Here is an 18,020-nt window from a genome sequence, read left to right on the forward strand (position 1 = left end):
AACAGTTCCACAACATATACAGTTGAAGTTGGAAGTTTATATACACCTTGGCTAAATACATTTAAACTCAGTTTTTCACAATTCCTGACATTTAATCATAGTAAATATTCCCTGTCTTTAGGTCCGTTAGGATCACCACTTTATTTTAAGAATGTGAAATGTCAGAATAATAGTGGGGAGAATGATTTATTTAAGCTTTTATTTCTTTCATCACATTCCCAGTGGGTCCGAAGTTTACATACAGTCAATTAGTATTTTGTAGCATTGCTTTTAAATTGTTTAACTTGGGTCAAATGTTTTGGGTAGCCTTCCACAAGCTTCCCACAATACATTTTGTGAATATTTGGCCCATTCCTCCTGACAGAGCTGGTGTAACTGAGTCAGGTTTGTAGGCCTCCTTGCTCGCACATGCTTTTTCAGTTCTGCACACATTTTCTATAGGATTGAGGTCAGGCCTTTGTGATGGCCACTCCAATACCTTGACTTTATTGTCCTTAAGCAATTTTTCCAGAACTTTGTAAGTATGCTTGGGGTCATTGTCCATTTGGAATAGCCATTTGTGACCAAGCCTGAACTTCCTGACTGATGTCTTGAGATGTTGCTTAATATATCCACATAATTTTCCATCCTCATGATGCCATCTATTTTGTGAAGTGCACCAGTCCCTCCTGCAGCAAAGCACCCTCAAAACTTCTTCTTCTTCCTTGTTGAGCGGCCTTTCAAGGTAATGTTGATATAGGACTTGTTTTACTGTGGATATAGATACTTCTGTACCTGTTTCCTCCAGCATCTTCACACAGTCCTTTGCAGTTGTTCTGGGAAACTCATAGTGGAGTTTGGAGAGTGACTGTTTGAGGTTGTGGACAGGTGTCTTTTTATACTGATAACAATTTGTATGGTCTCTTATACACTATTTCAGGCCCAACTGTTGGAACTTTGGCATTCATGGGTATAGCCACAATATTGGGATCACTGCACCCAATGGGTATGGCTTTAGAACAAAGTTTTACATTATTAGTTAAAAAAATGTGATCGATACATGTGGATGATCTTGTTCCTGTAGTTTTTGTAACCACCATGGTAGGTTGATTAATAACCTGAACCAGATTACAGGCACTGGTTACAGTGAGAATCTTCCTCTTGATTGGACAGCTTGATGAAAACCAGTCAATATTCAGGTCCCCAAGAAAGTAGACATCTATTTACATCACATACACTATCAAGTATTTCACACATATTATTTAGATACTGACTGTTAGCACTTGGTGCCTATAGCAACACCCCAAAAGAAAAGGCTTTAGATGAGGCAGGTGAACCTGCAACCACAACACTTCAATAACACTTGACATAAGATCTTCTCTAAGCATTACAGGGATAAGGTTCTGAAAATACACACACACACACACGTGCGCAGCAACACCTCCCCATATGTATTGCTCTCTCTTTTATGGATGTAATATCCTTGTATTGCTAGTGCTGTAAGATCAAATGCAGTAGCAAGTTATTGATTTCATGAACCTTATTTCTAAGGCTACATATATTAATATGGGCTGTTTTCAGCCCTTTCCTGGATAGCTTATCAGAGATAGACATGATACTGAAAAGAGCAAACCAAGCAAGAGAAGAAAAATATATACATTCAGCAGTCCATTAATCAATTGGGGTGTGTGTGTGTGTGTGTGTGCGTGCGTGCGCGTGTGTGTGTGTGTGTGTGTGTGTGTGTGTGTGTGTGTGTGTGTGTGTGTGTGTGTGTGTGTGTGTGTGTGTGTGTGTGTGTGTGTGTGTGTGTGTGTGTGTGTGTGTGTGTGTGTGTGTGCGCGCGCGCGCGCGCTGTGGGGAAGAAGCTACAAACCCATAGGCTTGGCGCTCTCATCCCTTCCAGGCTTATGGGAGGGAGGGTGGACAATGAGCCTGTCATAGCAGATGTAAGTAATGTCCCCACGCGCTCTGGCAGCTTTCATGACTGGGATCAGTTCTTTCCTCTTCTGGCGCACAGCTTCAGGATCCTCCTCAATCACCCTGTGGTCCATCTTCAATTTTTCAGAGATAATTTCCCCCACTTTGTCCTCAGACTCCGTCCAGGTCTCACGTTGAGATTCTGCAATTCCTTCCACAAACGTGTTGTTCCGCCTTGATTGTCTCTTGAGATAACAATGCCGGATAAATCAGACTTCATGGATTCACACACAACTGATGTCCTCTCTCAATGACTTACAGATTGTTGTCCTCTTGCCGTTCTCCTGTTTCAACTCATCGAGCTGACCCTGGGAGAATGGCATACTGTTCTCCGGGTCCTGGACCTCTTTGGTCAGGTCGTCCATTATTTTATTAGTTGAATCTACCAGTATTTGGAAAAAACACTTGAAGCTATTTTCTTGTTGTTGTAACAACTGCTTGTAGAACTCTTTTGTTCTTTTAAAATAATAATAATAATAAATCCCATTTAGCAGACGCTTTTGTCCAAAGCGACTTACAAGTCGGCTGGGGCCACTAATTTTACATATGGGGGCCCCATCAGCGGGAATCGAACCCACGACGCTTGGCGTTGCAAGTACAATATGTGCCATGTAAGAAAGCTAACGTTTAAATTCCTTGCTCAGAACATGAGAACATATGAAAGCTGGTGGTTCCTTTTAACATGAGTCTTCAATATTCTCAGGTAAGAAGTTTTAAGTTGTAGTTATTATAGGAATAATATGACTATTTCTCTCTATACAATTTGTATTTCATATACCTTTGATGTTCTTATAGGCACTTTAGTATTGCCAGTGTAATAGTATAGCTTCCAACCCTCTTCTCGCTCCTACCTGGGCTCGAACCCGGAACACATTGACAACAGCCACCCTCGAAGCAGCGTTACCCATGCAGAGCAAGGGGAACAACTATTCCAAGTCTCAGAGTGAGTGACGTTTGAAACGCTATTAGCGCACACCCCGTTAACTCGCTAGCCATTTCACATCGGTTACACCAGCCTAATCTCGAGAGTTGATAGCGTTGAAGTCATAAACAGCGCAATGCTTGAAGCACAGCGACGAGCTTCTGGCAAAACGCAGGAAAGTGCTGTTTGAATGAATGCTTGATTGAGCCTGCTGGTGCCTACCATCGCTCAGTCAGACTGCTTTATCAAATCATAGCCTTAATTATAACATAACACACAAATACGAGCCTTAGGTCATTAATATGGTCAAATCTGGAAACTATCATCTCGAAAACAAAACGTTTATTCTTTCAGTGAAATGTCCGTATTTTATCTAACGGGTGGCATCCATAAGTCTAAATATTCCTGTTACATTGCACAACCTTCAGTGTTATGTCACAATTACGTAAAATTCTGGCACATTAGTTCGCAAAGAGCCAGGCGGCCCAAATTGTTGCATATACAGTGGGGAGAACAAATATTTGATAACCTGCAAAATCGGCAGTGTTTCCTACTTACAAAGCATGTAGAGGTCTGTCATTTTTATCATAGGTACACTTCAACTGAGATAGATGGAATTTAAAAGAAAAATCACATTGTATGATTTTTAAATAATTAATTTGCATTTTATTGCCACTGTACCCTCCCCCACTGTACCCCGACTCTGCGGGCAATGAACGCAAGAGAAGTGACACAATTTCACCTGGTTAATATTGCCTGCTAACCTGGATTTCTTTTAGCTAAATATGCAGGTTTAAAAATATATACTTCTGTGTATTGATTTTAAGAAAGGCATTGGTGTCTATGGTTAGGTACACGTTGGAGCAAAGCCAGTCCTTTTTGCAAATGCGCACTGCATCGATTATATGCAACGCAGGACACGCTAGATAAACTAGTAATATCATCAACCATGTGTAGTTATAACTAGTGATTATGATTGTTTTTTATAAGATAAGTTTAATGCTAGCTAGCAACTTACCTTGGCTTCTTACTGCATTAGCGTAACAGGCAGGTTCTTCATGAGGCAGGTGGTTAGAGCGTTGGACTAGTTTTTACATTTTATTTTTATTTCACCTTTATTTAACCAGGTAGGCTAGTTGAGAACAAGTTCTCATTTACAACTGCGACCTGGCCAATATAAAGCATAGCAGTGTGAACAGACAGCAACACATGGAGTAAACAACAAACAAGTCAATAACACAGTAGAACATTTTTTAATAAAAAGAGTCTATATACATTGTGTGCAAAAGGCATGAGGAGGTAGGCGAATAATTACAATTTAGCAGATTAACACGAGAGTGATAAATGATCAGATGGTCATGTACAGGTAGAGATACTGGTGTGCAAAAGAGCAGAAAAGTAAATAAATAAAAACAGTATGGGGATGAGGTAGGTAAATTGGGTGGGCTATTTACCGATGTACTATGTACAGCTGTAGCGATCGGTTAGCTGCTCAGATATCAGATGTTTAAAGTTGGTGAGGGAGATAAAGTCTCCAACTTCAGCGATTTTTGCAATTCGTTAACCGTAAGGTTGCAAGATTGAATTCCCGAGCTGACAAGGTAAAAATCTGTCGTTCTGCCCCTGAACAAGGCAGTTAACTCACCGTTCCTAGGCCGTCATTGAAAATAAGAACGTGTTCTTAACTGACTTGCCTAGTTAAATAAAGGTGCAAAAAAATAAATTGGCAAAATTGGCATCCAAAAATATTGATTTCCGATTGTTATGAAAACTTGAAATCGGCCCTAATTAATCTAAACTATTTCGTATTATCTGATGATGTATCACTTATCACTATACTTACATTTGTATCACTATACTTCCGGCGCCGACAGAGATGGCCGCCTCGCTTCGCGTTCCTAGGAAACTATGCAGTTTTTTTTTTACATGTTATTTCTTACATTGGTACCCCAGGTCATCTTAGGTTTCATTACATACAGTCGAGAAGAACTACGGAATATAAGAGCAGCGTCAACTCACCATCAGTACGACCAAGAATATGACTTTTTGCGAAGCGGATCCTGTGTTCTGCCTTTCACCCAGGACAACGGAATTGATCCCAGCCGGCGACCCAAAAACGACTTCGTAAAAGGGGGAAACGAGCGGTCTTCTGGTCAGACTCCGGAGACGGGCACATCGTGCACCACTCCCTAGCATTCTTCTCGCCAATGTCCAGTCTCTTGACAACAAGGTTGATGAAATCCGAGCAAGGGTAGCATTCCAGAGGGACATCAGCGACTGTAACATTCTTTGCTTCACGGAAACATGGCTCACTGGAGAGACGCTATCGGAGTCGGTGCAGCCAGCTGGTTTCTCCACGCATCGCGCCAACAGAAACAAACATCTTTCTGGTAAGAAGAGGGGCGGGGGCGTATGCTTCATGGTTAACGAGACATGGTGTAGCCACAACAACATACAGGAACTCAAATCCTTCTGTTCACCTGATTTAGAATTCCTCACAATCAAATGTCGACCGCATTATCTACCAAGGGAATTCTCTTCGATTATAATCACAGCCGTATCTATTCCCCCCAAGCAGACACATCGATGGCTCTGAACGAACTTTATTTGACTCTTTGCAAACTGGAATCCATATATCCTGATGCTGCATTCATTGTAGCTGGGGATTTTAACAAGGCTAATCTGAAAACAAGACTCCCTAAATTGTATCAGCATATCGATTGCGCAACCTGGACAGGAAAAACCTTGGATCATTGCTATTCTAACTTCCGTGACGCATATAAGGCCCTGCCCCGCTCTCCTTCCGGAAAAGCTGACCACGACTCCATTTTGTTGATCACTGCCTACAGACAGAAACTAAAACAAGAAGCTCCCGCGCTGAGGTCTGTTCAACGCTGGTCCGACCAAGCTGATTCCACACTCCAAGACTGCTTCCATCACGTGGAGTGGGATATGTTTCGTATTGCATCAAACAACATTGACGAATACGCTGATTCGGTGAGCGAGTTCATTAGAACGTGCGTTTAAGATGTCATTCCCATAGCAACGATTAAAACATTCCCAAACCAGAAACAGTGGAATGATGGCAGCATTTGCGTGAAACTGAAAGCGCGAACCACTGCTTTTAATCAGGGCAAGGTGACCGGAAACATGACCGAATACAAACAGTGTAGCTATTCCCTCCGCAAGGCAATCAAACAAGCTAAGCGTCAGTATAGAGACAAAGTAGAATCTCATTTCAACGGCTCGGACACAAGAGGTACTCTCCTTCACTGCAGCCGACGTGAGGAAAACATTTAAACGTGTCAACCCTCGCAAGGCTGCAGGCCCAGACGGCATCCCCGCCGCGCCCTCGGAGCATGCGCAGACCAGCTGGCAGGTGTGTTTACGGACATATTCAATCAATCCCTATCCCAGTCTGTTGTTCCCAAATGCTTCAAGAGGGCCACCATTGTTCCTGTTCCCAAGAAAGCTAAGGTAACTGAGCTAAACGACTACCGCCCCGTAGCACTCACTTCCGTCATCATGAAGTGCTTTGAGAGACTAGTCAAGGACCATATCACCTCCACCCTACCTGACACCCTAGACCCACTCCAATTTGCTTACCGCCCAAATAGGTCCACAGACGATGCAATCTCAACCACACTGCACACTGCCCTAACCCATCTGGACAAGAGGAATACCTATGTGAGAATGCTGTTCATCGACTACAGCTCGGCATTTAACACCATAGTACCCTCCTGGGTCTCGACCCCGCCCTGTGCAACTGGGTACTGGACTTCCTGACGGGCCGCCCCCAGGTGGTGAGGATAGGCAACAACATCTCCACCCCGCTGATCCTCAACAGTGGCGCCCCACAAGGGTGCGTTCTGAGCCCTCTCCTGTACTCCCTGTTCACCCACGACTGTGTGGCCTGTTCACCCCGCTATCATCCAGAAGGCGAGGTCAGTACAGGTGCATCAAAGCTGGGACCGAGAGACAGAAGCTGTTTTTCAATCTCAAGGCCATCAGACTGTTAAACAGCCACCACTAACATTGAGTAGCTGCTGCCAACACACTGACTCAACTCCAGCCACTTTAATAATGGGAATTGATGGGAAATTTATGTAAAATATATCACTAGCCACTTTAAACAATGCTACCTAATATAATGTTTACATACCCTACATTATTCATCTCATATGTATACGTATATACTGTACTCTATAACATCTACTGCATCTTTATGTAATACATGTATCACTAGCCACTTTGTTTACATACTCATCTCATATGTATATACTGTACTCAATACCATCTACTGTATCTTGCCTATGCCGCTCTGTACCATCACTCATTCATATATCTTTATGTACATATTCTTTATCCCCTTACACTTGTGTCTATAAGGTAGTAGTTTTGGAATTGTTAGCTAGATTACTTGTTGGTTATTACTGCATTGTGGGAACTAGAAGCACAAGCATTTCGCTACACTCGCATTAACATCTGCTAACCATGTGTATGTGACAAATAAAATTTGATTTGATTTAATGGCAACATTGAATGTCCACCAAAAGACCTTTGCACATGAAAAATATGATGAAAACACTTGGATATCCCTGTATGTCACCCAACACCACCACAATGTTTGAGAGAGGTTGGTGTTGTTGAAAATTTAGTTTTTATTGTGAACAATAACTTTTAGGCATATCCAGTGTAATTACCACATTCAGACACATTAGAGCGTTTGAAAGGACACTTGAATGTACACTGGATTCCCCATAACACCAGCACGATGTTTGAGTGTGTTTGATATGTAGAAATGGTGTTTTTATAATGAACAAATACATTTAGGGATTGCAGATATGTACAGTTGAAGTCTGAAGTTTACATAAACTGAGTTTAAATATATTTGGCTAAGGTGTTTCACAATTCTTGACATTTTAATCCTAGTAAAAATTCCCTCTTAGGTCAGTTAAAATCACCACTTTATTTTAAGAATGTGAAATGTCAGAATAATAGAGTGATTTTTATTTAAGCTTTTCTTTCATCACAATCCCTGTGGGTCAGAAGTTTACATACACTCAATTAGTATTAGGTAGCATTGTTTAACTTGGGTCAAACGTTTCGGTAGCCTTACATAAGCTTCCAACAATAAGTTGGGTGGATTTTGGCCCATTCCTCCTGACAGAGCTGGTGTAACTGAGTCAGGTTTGTAGGCCTCCTTGCTCGCATATGCTTTTTCAGTCCTGCTCACATATTTTCTATGGGATTGAGGTCAGGGCTTTGTGATGGCCAATCCAATACCTTGACTTTGTTGTCCTTAAGCCATTTTGCCACAAATTTTGAAGTATGCTTGGGGTCATTGTCCATTTGGAAGACCCATTTGCTACCAAGCTTTAACTTCCTGACTGTTGTCTTGCGATGTTGCTTCAATATATCCACATAATTGTCCTGCCTCATGATGCCATCTATTTTGTGAAGTTCACCAGTAGCTCCTGCAGCAAAAAAAACACAACATGATGCTGCCACCCTGTGCTTCACAGTTGGGATGGTGTTCTTCGGCTTGCACGCCTCCCCCTTTTCCACCAAACATAATTATGGTCATTATGGCCAAACAGTTCTATTTTTGTTTCATCAGACCAGAGGACATTTCTCCAAAAAGTATGATCTTTGTCCCCATGTGCAGTTGCGAATTGTGATTCGGTGAATTATAAGTGAAATAATCCAACAATTGTTGGAAAAATTACTTGTGTCATGCACAAATTAGATGTCCTAACCGACTTGCCTAAACTATAGTTTATTAACAAGAAATTTGTGGAGTGGTCGAAAAACAAGTTAATGACTCCAACCTAAGTGTATGTAAACTTCCGACTTCAACTGTAATAGCACTGGATATATCTAATTTACAGACATTATGCCACTTTGGAGAAGTTTAGGGACACTTGGAAACATCCCGAGACCACACCTGACACCGTTTACTAAAACATCTGCCCATTTCTAAACTCAGCAAAAGAAAGAGACGTCCATTTTTCAGGACCCTGTCTTTGAAAGAGAATTCATACAAATAACTTCACAGATCTTTATTGTAAAGGGTTTAAACACTGTTTCCCATACTTGTTCATTGAACCATAAACAATGAATGAACATGCACCTGTGGAACGGTCGTTAAGACACTAACAGCTTACAGACGGTAAGCAATTAAAGTCATAGTTATGAAAACTTAAGACACTAAAAAGGCCTTTCTACTGACTCTGAAAAACACCAAAGAAAGATGCCCAGGGTCCCTGCTTATCTGTGTGAACGTGCCTTGGTCATGCTGCAAGGAGGCATGAGGACTGCAGATCTAGCAAGGGCAATGAATTGCAATATCCGTACTGTGTAAGACAGCTTACAAGGGAGACAGGACGGACAGCTGATTGTCCTCGCAGTGGTAGAACACGTATAATAACAACTGCACAGGATCAGTACATCCGAACATCACACCTGCAGGACAGGTACAGGAAGGCAACAACTGCCCCATTTACACCAGGAATACACAATCCCTCCATCAGTGCTCAGACTGTCCGCAATAGGCTGAGAGAGGCTGGACTGAGGGCTTGTAGGCCTGTTGTAAGGCAGGTCCAGACATCACTGGCAACAACGTTGCCTATGGACACAAAACCCACCGTCGCAGGACCAGACAGGACTGGCAACAAGTGCTCTTCACTGATGAGTCGCGGTTTTGTCTCACCAGGGGTGATGGTCGGATTCGTGCTTATCGTCGATTGAATGAGCGTTACACCGAGGCCTGTACTCTGGATCGATTTGGAGGTGGAGGGTCCATCATGGTCTGAGGCGGTGTGTCACAGCATCGTCGTACTGAGCTTGTTGTCATTGCAGGCAATCTCAACACTGCGTTACAGGGAAGACATCTCCCTCGTGGTAAGGCTCAGATGACTGACAATGACACCAGCCATACCTCTGTGCGGTGCAAGACAGGAATGTCAGTATTCTGCCATGAGCCCGGATCGCAATCCCATTGAGCACGTCTGGGACCTGTTGGATCGGAGGGTAAGGGCTAGGGACATTCCCCCCAGAAATGTCCGGGAACTTGCAGGTGTCTTGGTGGAAGAGTGGAGTAACATCTCACAGAAAGAACTGGCAAATCTGGTGCTGTCCATGAGCAGATGCACTGCAGTACTTAATGCAGCTGTTGGCCACACCAGATACTTTTACTTTTGACCCCCTGTTCAGGGACACATTATTCCATTTCTGTTAGTCACATGTCTGTGGAACTTGTTCAGTTTGTCTCAGTTGTTGAATCTTGTTATGTTCTTACAAATATTTACATATGGCAAGTTTGCTGAAAATATACACAGTCGACAGTGAGAGGACGTTTCTTTTTTTGCTGAGTTTAGTTAGGTGTATCAATCCCATTTTTATTTTCTGATGTTGTTCACATGTTGTGGAAACCATCTGATGTGTTTCCAGCTCTGGGCTTCAATAATTCACTTTTAACTTGTCAGTTAAAGATTTCTTTCAAAATAAAAAAAACAAAGAGTTGTTTTGTGTGTGCTTGATCTTGTGTTTTCTGAACTATGCAACCCCTATCTATCTTCTGATCATTTTCTCATCGTCTCCCATACCATCTTTCCAAATATACCACGTTTTGAAAAGTCAGAATCTTGCAATTACACATGAATAGCATTTACTTTTGGGTATGTCTATTTAGGCAGCAATCTCAATTTTGCTATTACATCTAAGAGGTTAAGGGTTAAGTCTGGTAGCCGCTCAGCGCTTGGCAGTATTATGTTCTGTAGTGGTAGTTAAGGGTTGTCTCGTTGTTTTGGTAAGTAAGTAAGGGTTAAGTCTGATTGTCGTGCAGCGCTAAGCAGTATTATGCAAGCTACAGAGCAGAAGAGGGGAAGTGCATTACAGAATGCTGAGCTCAGGGCTCTGGCACGTCGCCAAATATCTCTTCTCACACTCAGCTGAGGGCTTTCCAAGCTTCCCACCAGCCCAGCGGTCTCCTCCCCTGTTTTGGAATTCTCTCTGCCTCTCCCTTCTCTTTCTCCCTCCTCCCTCTCTCTCTCCCTTCCTCTTCTCTGACGTCAGTAGTTCAGCTGTGGGCCATGCATGACCCGGGTTGGGCCATATAAAACAGGGGAGTGCCCTCAGTGTTAGTGTGTGTGCGAACTAGTACAAGCAACTGCCAACCGGGGGATGTACTTACGCAAGCGTGTGTGTGTAAAAGGTGATCCCCTGTGTCGTTGTCAGCTGACTGCTAGGAAGGAAATGGAGGAGTAACAGGAGGGGGTTCTCCCTCTTTCTCTCTCCTCTCGTCTACCTCTGTCTCTTTGCTCGCTGCTCTCTTTGTCACTCACGTTCTCTCTCCCCCGTCTTCTGTTAGTCATGTCTGAGTGTGAGTTTCCTGTATTCTGATTGAGCAAAAGCCTGTTGCGAAGCGAAACGTGTGTGTGTGTATGCTGTCTCCCAAACCTCCCCTGTGACAGTTATTGAATTGTTATAAAATCAATCTCAGACCAAAGGACTATTTGTCCCCTGCTTATTAATAAGCACTGATTTTAGGATCAGCGTAGCCAGATCCAGGCCTTACGTCAACCCTTAAAAGATTTAGGGCAAAGTTGACCTTTGACCCACACTCTAGGACATCTGAGGCTTTCAGACTAAGCTATGGATGTTCGGTCTTATCATTTTGTATGGGCAGTGTATGTAGACACCACTGCTTCAAATTAGTGGATTTGGCTATTTCATCCACACCGTTTCTGACAGGTGTATAAAATCGAGTACACAGCCATTAATCTCCATAGACAAACATTGGCAGTAGAATGGCCTTACTTTCAACGTGGCACCGTCATAGGATGCCACCTTTCCAACAAGTCAGTTCGTCAAGTTTCTGCCCTGTTAGAGCTGCCCCGATCCACTAAGTGCTGTTATTGTGAAGTGGAATTGTCTAGGAGCAATAACAGCTCAGCCACGAAGTGGTAGGCCACACAAGCTCACAGAACGGGACAGCTGAAGCGTGTAGCGCGTAAAAAAACAACTCACTACCGAGTTCCAAATTGTCTCTGAAAGCAAGATCAGCACACGAACAGTTAGTTGGGAGCTTCATGAAATGGGTTTCCGTGGCCAAGCAGCTGCACACAAGCCTAAGATCACCAAATGCAATACCAAGTGTTGACTGGAGTGGCGTGAAGCTCGCCGCCATTGGACTCTGGAGTGGTGGAAACGTGTTCTCTGGAGTGATGATTCACACTTCACCACCTGGCAGTCTGAAGGACGAACCTGGGATTGGCGGATGCCAGGAGAACGCTACCCGCACGAATGCATATTGCCAACTGTAAAGTTTGGTGGGGGAGGAATAATGGTTTGGGGCTATTTTTCATGGTTCAGGCTAGGCCCCTTAGTGCCAGTGAAGGGGAATCTCAACTCTACATCAAACAATGACATTCTAGACGATTCTGTGCTTCCAACTTTCTGGCCCAACTTTGGGGAAGGTCCTTTCCTGTTTCAATAAAGCAATGCCCCCGTGCACAAAGCGAGGTCCATACTGGAATGGTTTGTCGTGATCGGTGTGGAATAACTTGACTGGCCCACACAGACCCCTGACCTCAACCCCATCAAACACCTTTGGGATTAATTGGAACGCTGACAGCGAGCCAGGCCTAATCGCCCAACATCAGTGCCCGACCTCACTAATGCTCTTGTGGCTGAACGGAAGCAAGTCCCTGCAGCAATGTTCCAGCATCTAGTGGAAAGCCTTCCCAGAAGAGTGGAGGCTGTTATAGCAGAAAAGGGGGGACCAACTCCATATTAATGCCCATAATAATGTTTGACAAGCAGGTGTCCATATACTCCTGGTCATGTTGTGTAGATACACCATTTCAGCCCATCAATATCAGGCTCACAGAGGATTCTTCGTAGACAGTCAGGAAAAGTAGCAATGTGATACATTAGCATATCATAGTGGGGAGAGCCTGATCCAGAGCTTCCAGTACTGGGTAGTAGAACCTCTCCTCCTGGTGTCTGTGTGTGTACTTTGAGAAAGCCCCAAATAAAATGGATACCTTTGTTTGGACTTCCCCTTTCTCCTCAAGCCAAAAGACTGCTAAATAGTTAGCCGGGTAGCTATTTCGGGGACTGGGTAGTGCAGTGCCAGAGGTGTCCCTACAGACCCGGGCTTGATCCCGGGCTGTATCTCCAATGAGTGACCTCTTAGCCAGAGAATGTCAGGTTTATAGAAAATAGGTGTGGGTGGGGGGGGATTATGAGTGCGTGAGTGACAGCTGAGCTCTACTGCATTAGGAGGGCATCACTTGTCACACCGAGGGACTCTAGAGATCATCAGTTTGACCTTTTCCCCAGAGAGAGAGAGACTAGAGCGATGTTCCCCTCTCTTCGCTTCAGGGACTGCTCTTTCTCTTCCCCCCCTTACCATTATAATCTGACTAGTAGCTAGCTGGTACAGTGGATCTACTGCACTTATAGGATGCTGAGCCACACACCCACAGGTTAATGACAACAACATGAATGCCATTGGGGTGTTCAAATATTCCGAACATGACTTTGTTACGCACTTCTGTGTAAAACTATTAGGCTACATGAATACAATTTGATTGACTACTTGATTGATTGACTGACTGATCGTCTAATGGTTCTCCTCTTTTATTTCTCAGGGTTCCACCTCAGCGGAACGGTAACAGAACCGGCCACGCCGTCGGAATCCGAGCTCGTCTGCAGCGTGAGTGTCAGCTTCGACCGCTGCAAGATCACCGCGGTCACGTGCAGCTGTGGCAATAAGGACATCTTCTACTGCGCGCACGTGGTAGCGCTGGCCCTGTACCGCGTACGGAAGCCCGAGCAGGTCAAACTGCACCTGCCCATCTCAGAGACACTGTTCCAGATGAACAGAGACCAGCTGCAGAAGTTTGTCCAGTACCTGATAACAGTACACCACACGGAGGTGCTGCCCACTGCTCAGAAACTAGCTGATGAGATTCTGTCAACAAACTCTGAGATCAACCAGGTCCATGGTGAGTGGGGTTGTGTGTGTGTGTGTGTGTGTGTGTTTTTCTGGAATAGATTTCCCCCTGGCTGATATAATTGGCTGGCTCCAGTGAATCCCTACCGGATATGATTGGCTGACTCCAGTGAATCCCTACCGGATATGATTGGCTGACTCCAGTGAATCCCTACCGGATATGATTGGCTGGCTCCAGTGAATCCCTACCGGATATGATTGGCTGGCTCCAGTGAATCCCTACCGGATATGATTGGCTGACTCCAGTGAATCCCTACCGGATATGATTGGCTGACTCCAGTGAATCCCTACCGGATATGATTGCAAACTAGACTTTCATTGAAATGAAGCTGCAGCAATGTGGTGCTTTCAGAGCAGGGCAGGGAAGAGAAAAAGAAAGATGTAAAAGTAACAGAAAAATTACCTAAGTTAGACAGGTGCTGCCGATTTAACACTGCAATCGTCAAGGCAGAGATCATGTACACTATGTGGACACCTGCTCGTTGAACATCATGGGCATTAATATGGATTTGCCCCCCCCCCCCCCGTTGCTGCAATAACAGCTTGCACTCTTCTGGGAAGGCTTTCCACTAGATGTTAGAACATTGCTGCAGGGACTTGCTTCCATTCCGCCACAAGCATTAGTGAGGTCGGGCACTGATGTTGGGTGATTAGGCCTGGCTCGCAGTCCGAGATACAAATCATCCCAAGGTGTTTGATGGGGTTGAGGTCAGGGCACTGATGTTGGGTGATTAGGCCTGGCTCGCAGTCCGAGATACAAATCATCCCAAGGTGTTTGATGGGGTTGAGGTCAGGGCACTGATGTTGGGTGATTAGGCCTGGCTCGCAGTCCGAGATACAAATCATCCCAAGGTGTTTGATGGGGTTGAGGTCAGGGCACTGATGTTGGGTGATTAGGTTTCCGAGATGTTTGATGGGGTTGAGGTCAGGGCACTGATGTTGGGGGATTAGGCCTGGCTCGCAGTCCGAGATCCAAAGCATCCCAAGGTGTTTGATGGGGTTGAGGTCAGGGCACTGATGTTGGGTGATTAGGCCTGGCTCGCAGTCCGAGATACAAATCATCCCAAGGTGTTTGATGGGGTTGAGGTCAGGGCACTGATGTTGGGTGATTAGGCCTGGCTCATCCCAAAGCATCCCAAGGTGTTTGATGGGGTTGAGGTCAGGGCACTGATGTTGGGGGATTAGGCCTGGCTCGCAGTCCGAGATTCAAAGCATCCCAAGGTGTTTGATGGGGTTGAGGTCAGGGTACTGATGTTGGGTGATTAGGCCTGGCTCGCAGTCCGAGATACAAAGCATCCCAAGGTGTTTGATGGGGTTGAGGTCGGGCACTGATGTTGGGTGATTAGGCCTGGCTCGCAGTCCGAGATCCAAAGCATCCCAAGGTGTTTGATGGGGTTGAGGTCAGGGCACTGATGTTGGGGGATTAGGCCTGGCTCGCAGTCCGAGATGTTTGATGGGGTTGAGGTCGGGCACTGATGTTGGGTGATTAGGCCTGGCTCGCAGTCCGAGATGTTTGATGGGGTTGAGGTCAGGGCACTGATGTTGGGGGATTAGGCCTGGCTCGCAGTCCGAGATCCAAAGCATCCCAAGGTGTTTGATGGGGTTGAGGTCAGGGCACTGATGTTGGGTGATTAGGCCTGGCTCGCAGTCCGAGATGTTTGATGGGGTTGAGGTCAGGGCACTGATGTTGGGGGATTAGGCCTGGCTCGCAGTCCGAGATCCAAAGCATCCCAATGTGTTTGATGGGGTTGAGGTCAAGGCACTGATGTTGGGGGATTAGGCCTGGCTCGCAGTCCGAGATCCAAATCATCCCAAGGTGTTTGATGGGGTTGAGGTCAGGGCACTGATGTTGGGTGATTAGGCCTGGCTCGCAGTCCGAGATCCAAATCATCCCAAGGTGTTTGATGGGGTTGAGGTCAGGGCACTGATGTTGGGTGATTAGGCCTGGCTCGCAGTCCGAGATACAAATCATCCCAAGGTGTTTGATGGGGTTGAGGTCGGGGCTCTGTGCAGGCTAATCAATCAAGTTCAGGAACGGGCCTTCCCCAAACTGTTGCCACAAAGTTGGAAGCACAGAATTGTCTAGAATGCCAGACCAGTATTCCTCCTCCACCAAACTTTACAGTTGGCAATATGCATTCGGGCAGGTAGCGTTCTCCTGGCATCCGCCAAACCCAGATTTGTCCGTCGGACTGCCAGATGATTAAGCACGATTCATCACTCCAGAGAACGCGTTTCCACTGCTCCAGAATCAAATGGCGGCGAGCTTTACACCACTCCAGCTGACTCTTTGTATTACGCATAGTGATCATAGGCTTGTGTGGCTGCTCGGCCATGGAAACTCATTCCATGTAGCTCCCGACAAACAGTTCTTGCACTGACATTGTTTCCAGAGGCAGTTTGGAATTTGGTAGTGGGTGTAGCAGCCAAGGACAGACGATTTTGACCCCCTTCAGCACTCGGTGATCCCGTTCTGTGAGCTTACTTCTACACCACTAACATCACATCCTTTTGTATTTATAGTCCTGGGTAGCTCAGTTCGTAGAGCATGGCGCTTGCAACGCCAGAGTTGTGGGTTCGATTTCCACGGGGGAATTCCCCAAAGTATGAAAACTCACTACTTTAAGGCGCTTGTCTGCTAAATTACTAAAATGTTAATGTAAATATATAGTTTATGTGTAGCCCATGTATCTGATGCTGTCTGGACTCTTTTTGGCAAGACAGCATCAGATACATGACCTACATATAGTAAGACAGAGGTGCACTGTTTTGCTGGCTTGGATTCTTTCTCTGGTGAGATGGTTTCAGCCACACACAAGGACCGACATCACTTGGAAGAACTAGGTGCTGAAGAGAATACACATGCACACATATGAGTGTTGTTGTGAGCCAGGTTAAAGTTGGCGGCTGCCCATTGCACTGTTCTGGATGCTGGAATTGTTTCGGATGAACGTGCGAATGTAACCTACTTTTTGAAGTGAATTGTTTGACATTCTGATAAAGACATGACTGGTTGTGTTCATGGCACATTAAAAGAGGGGGGTGGGGCTCAGACTGGCCTCTGCCTGGGGCCTTCAAATCACCTCCCTGTCCATATGAGCAACACTAATGTAGTGTGTGTGTGTGTGTGTGTGTGTGTGTGTGTGTGTGTGTGTGTGTGTGTGTGTGTGTGTGTGTGTGTGTGTGTGTGTGTGTGTGTGTGTGTGTGTGTGTGTGTGTGTGTGATGATACTTTACTTAAGCTGGTGTCATATGAGGTCTATTTTCATCTTGCTTGGTTTTTGTTTGTGTCTGAGAGAGCCCAATGGAAAATCATTCAATCTAAATAATGAGCTGTGTGTGTGATACTAACCTCTCTTTGTGTCCATGTGTGTAGGGGCCCCAGACCCCACGGCAGGGGCCAGTGTGGATGATGAGAACTGTTGGCACCTGGATGAGGAGCAGGTCCAGGAGCAGGTGAAACTCTTTCTCTCACAGGGAGGATACCACGGCTCTGGGAAACAACTCAACCTGCTGTTCAGCAAGGTAACATATACAAAACACACACACACACACACACACACACACACACACACACACACACAGCCCTTGTCTCTTTGCTGAACTCTCTCCCTCCCGCTCTCTCCCCCTCTCCCTCCCTCTCTCCTCTAGGTGAGAGAGATGTTGAAGATGCGTGACTCCAATGGTGCCAGGATGTTAACGCTGATCACAGAACAGTTTATGGGCGACCCTCGTCTGGCACTGTGGAGACAACAGGGAACCACCATGACCGACAAATACAGACAGCTGTGGGATGAGCTAGGTAAGAGGCAAGGCACACACACACGCACACACACACACACACACAAAGGACCGACATCACTTGGAAGAACTAGGTGCTGAAGAGAATACACATGCACACACATGAGTGTTGTGAGCCTGGTTAATGTTTGATTTTGTGTGTTAGTCAGTGGTGTTAGACCTACAGTGCCTTAATTAAGAATACACCTTCACTTACTCCACATTTAGTTGTGTTACAGCCTGAATTCAAGTGATTTAAAAAATAAATTACAATTTTTTAAAAATTGCACTCATCTACACACACTACCTAATGACAAAGTGAAAACATGTTCATAGAAAT

The 18,020-nt window shown here is 45.1% G+C and overlaps 1 protein-coding gene across 1 annotated transcript in view; it reads left to right on the top strand.

The window, feature by feature from the left end:
- LOC135548231 (zinc finger SWIM domain-containing protein 6-like) overlaps positions 1 to 18,020 on the top strand; it is a 72,004-nt gene that overhangs the window by 27,523 nt on the left and 26,461 nt on the right. The window contains exons 2-4 of the mRNA XM_064977605.1: positions 13,537 to 13,893; positions 17,277 to 17,425; positions 17,552 to 17,702. Of these exons, the coding sequence (XP_064833677.1) occupies positions 13,537 to 13,893; positions 17,277 to 17,425; positions 17,552 to 17,702 (657 nt within the window). The remainder of the gene's footprint in view (positions 1 to 13,536; positions 13,894 to 17,276; positions 17,426 to 17,551; positions 17,703 to 18,020) is intronic.

Source organism: Oncorhynchus masou, chromosome 11, assembly GCF_036934945.1.
Source record: "Oncorhynchus masou masou isolate Uvic2021 chromosome 11, UVic_Omas_1.1, whole genome shotgun sequence".
In the NCBI taxonomy this organism is placed as follows: Eukaryota; Metazoa; Chordata; class Actinopteri; order Salmoniformes; family Salmonidae; genus Oncorhynchus; species Oncorhynchus masou.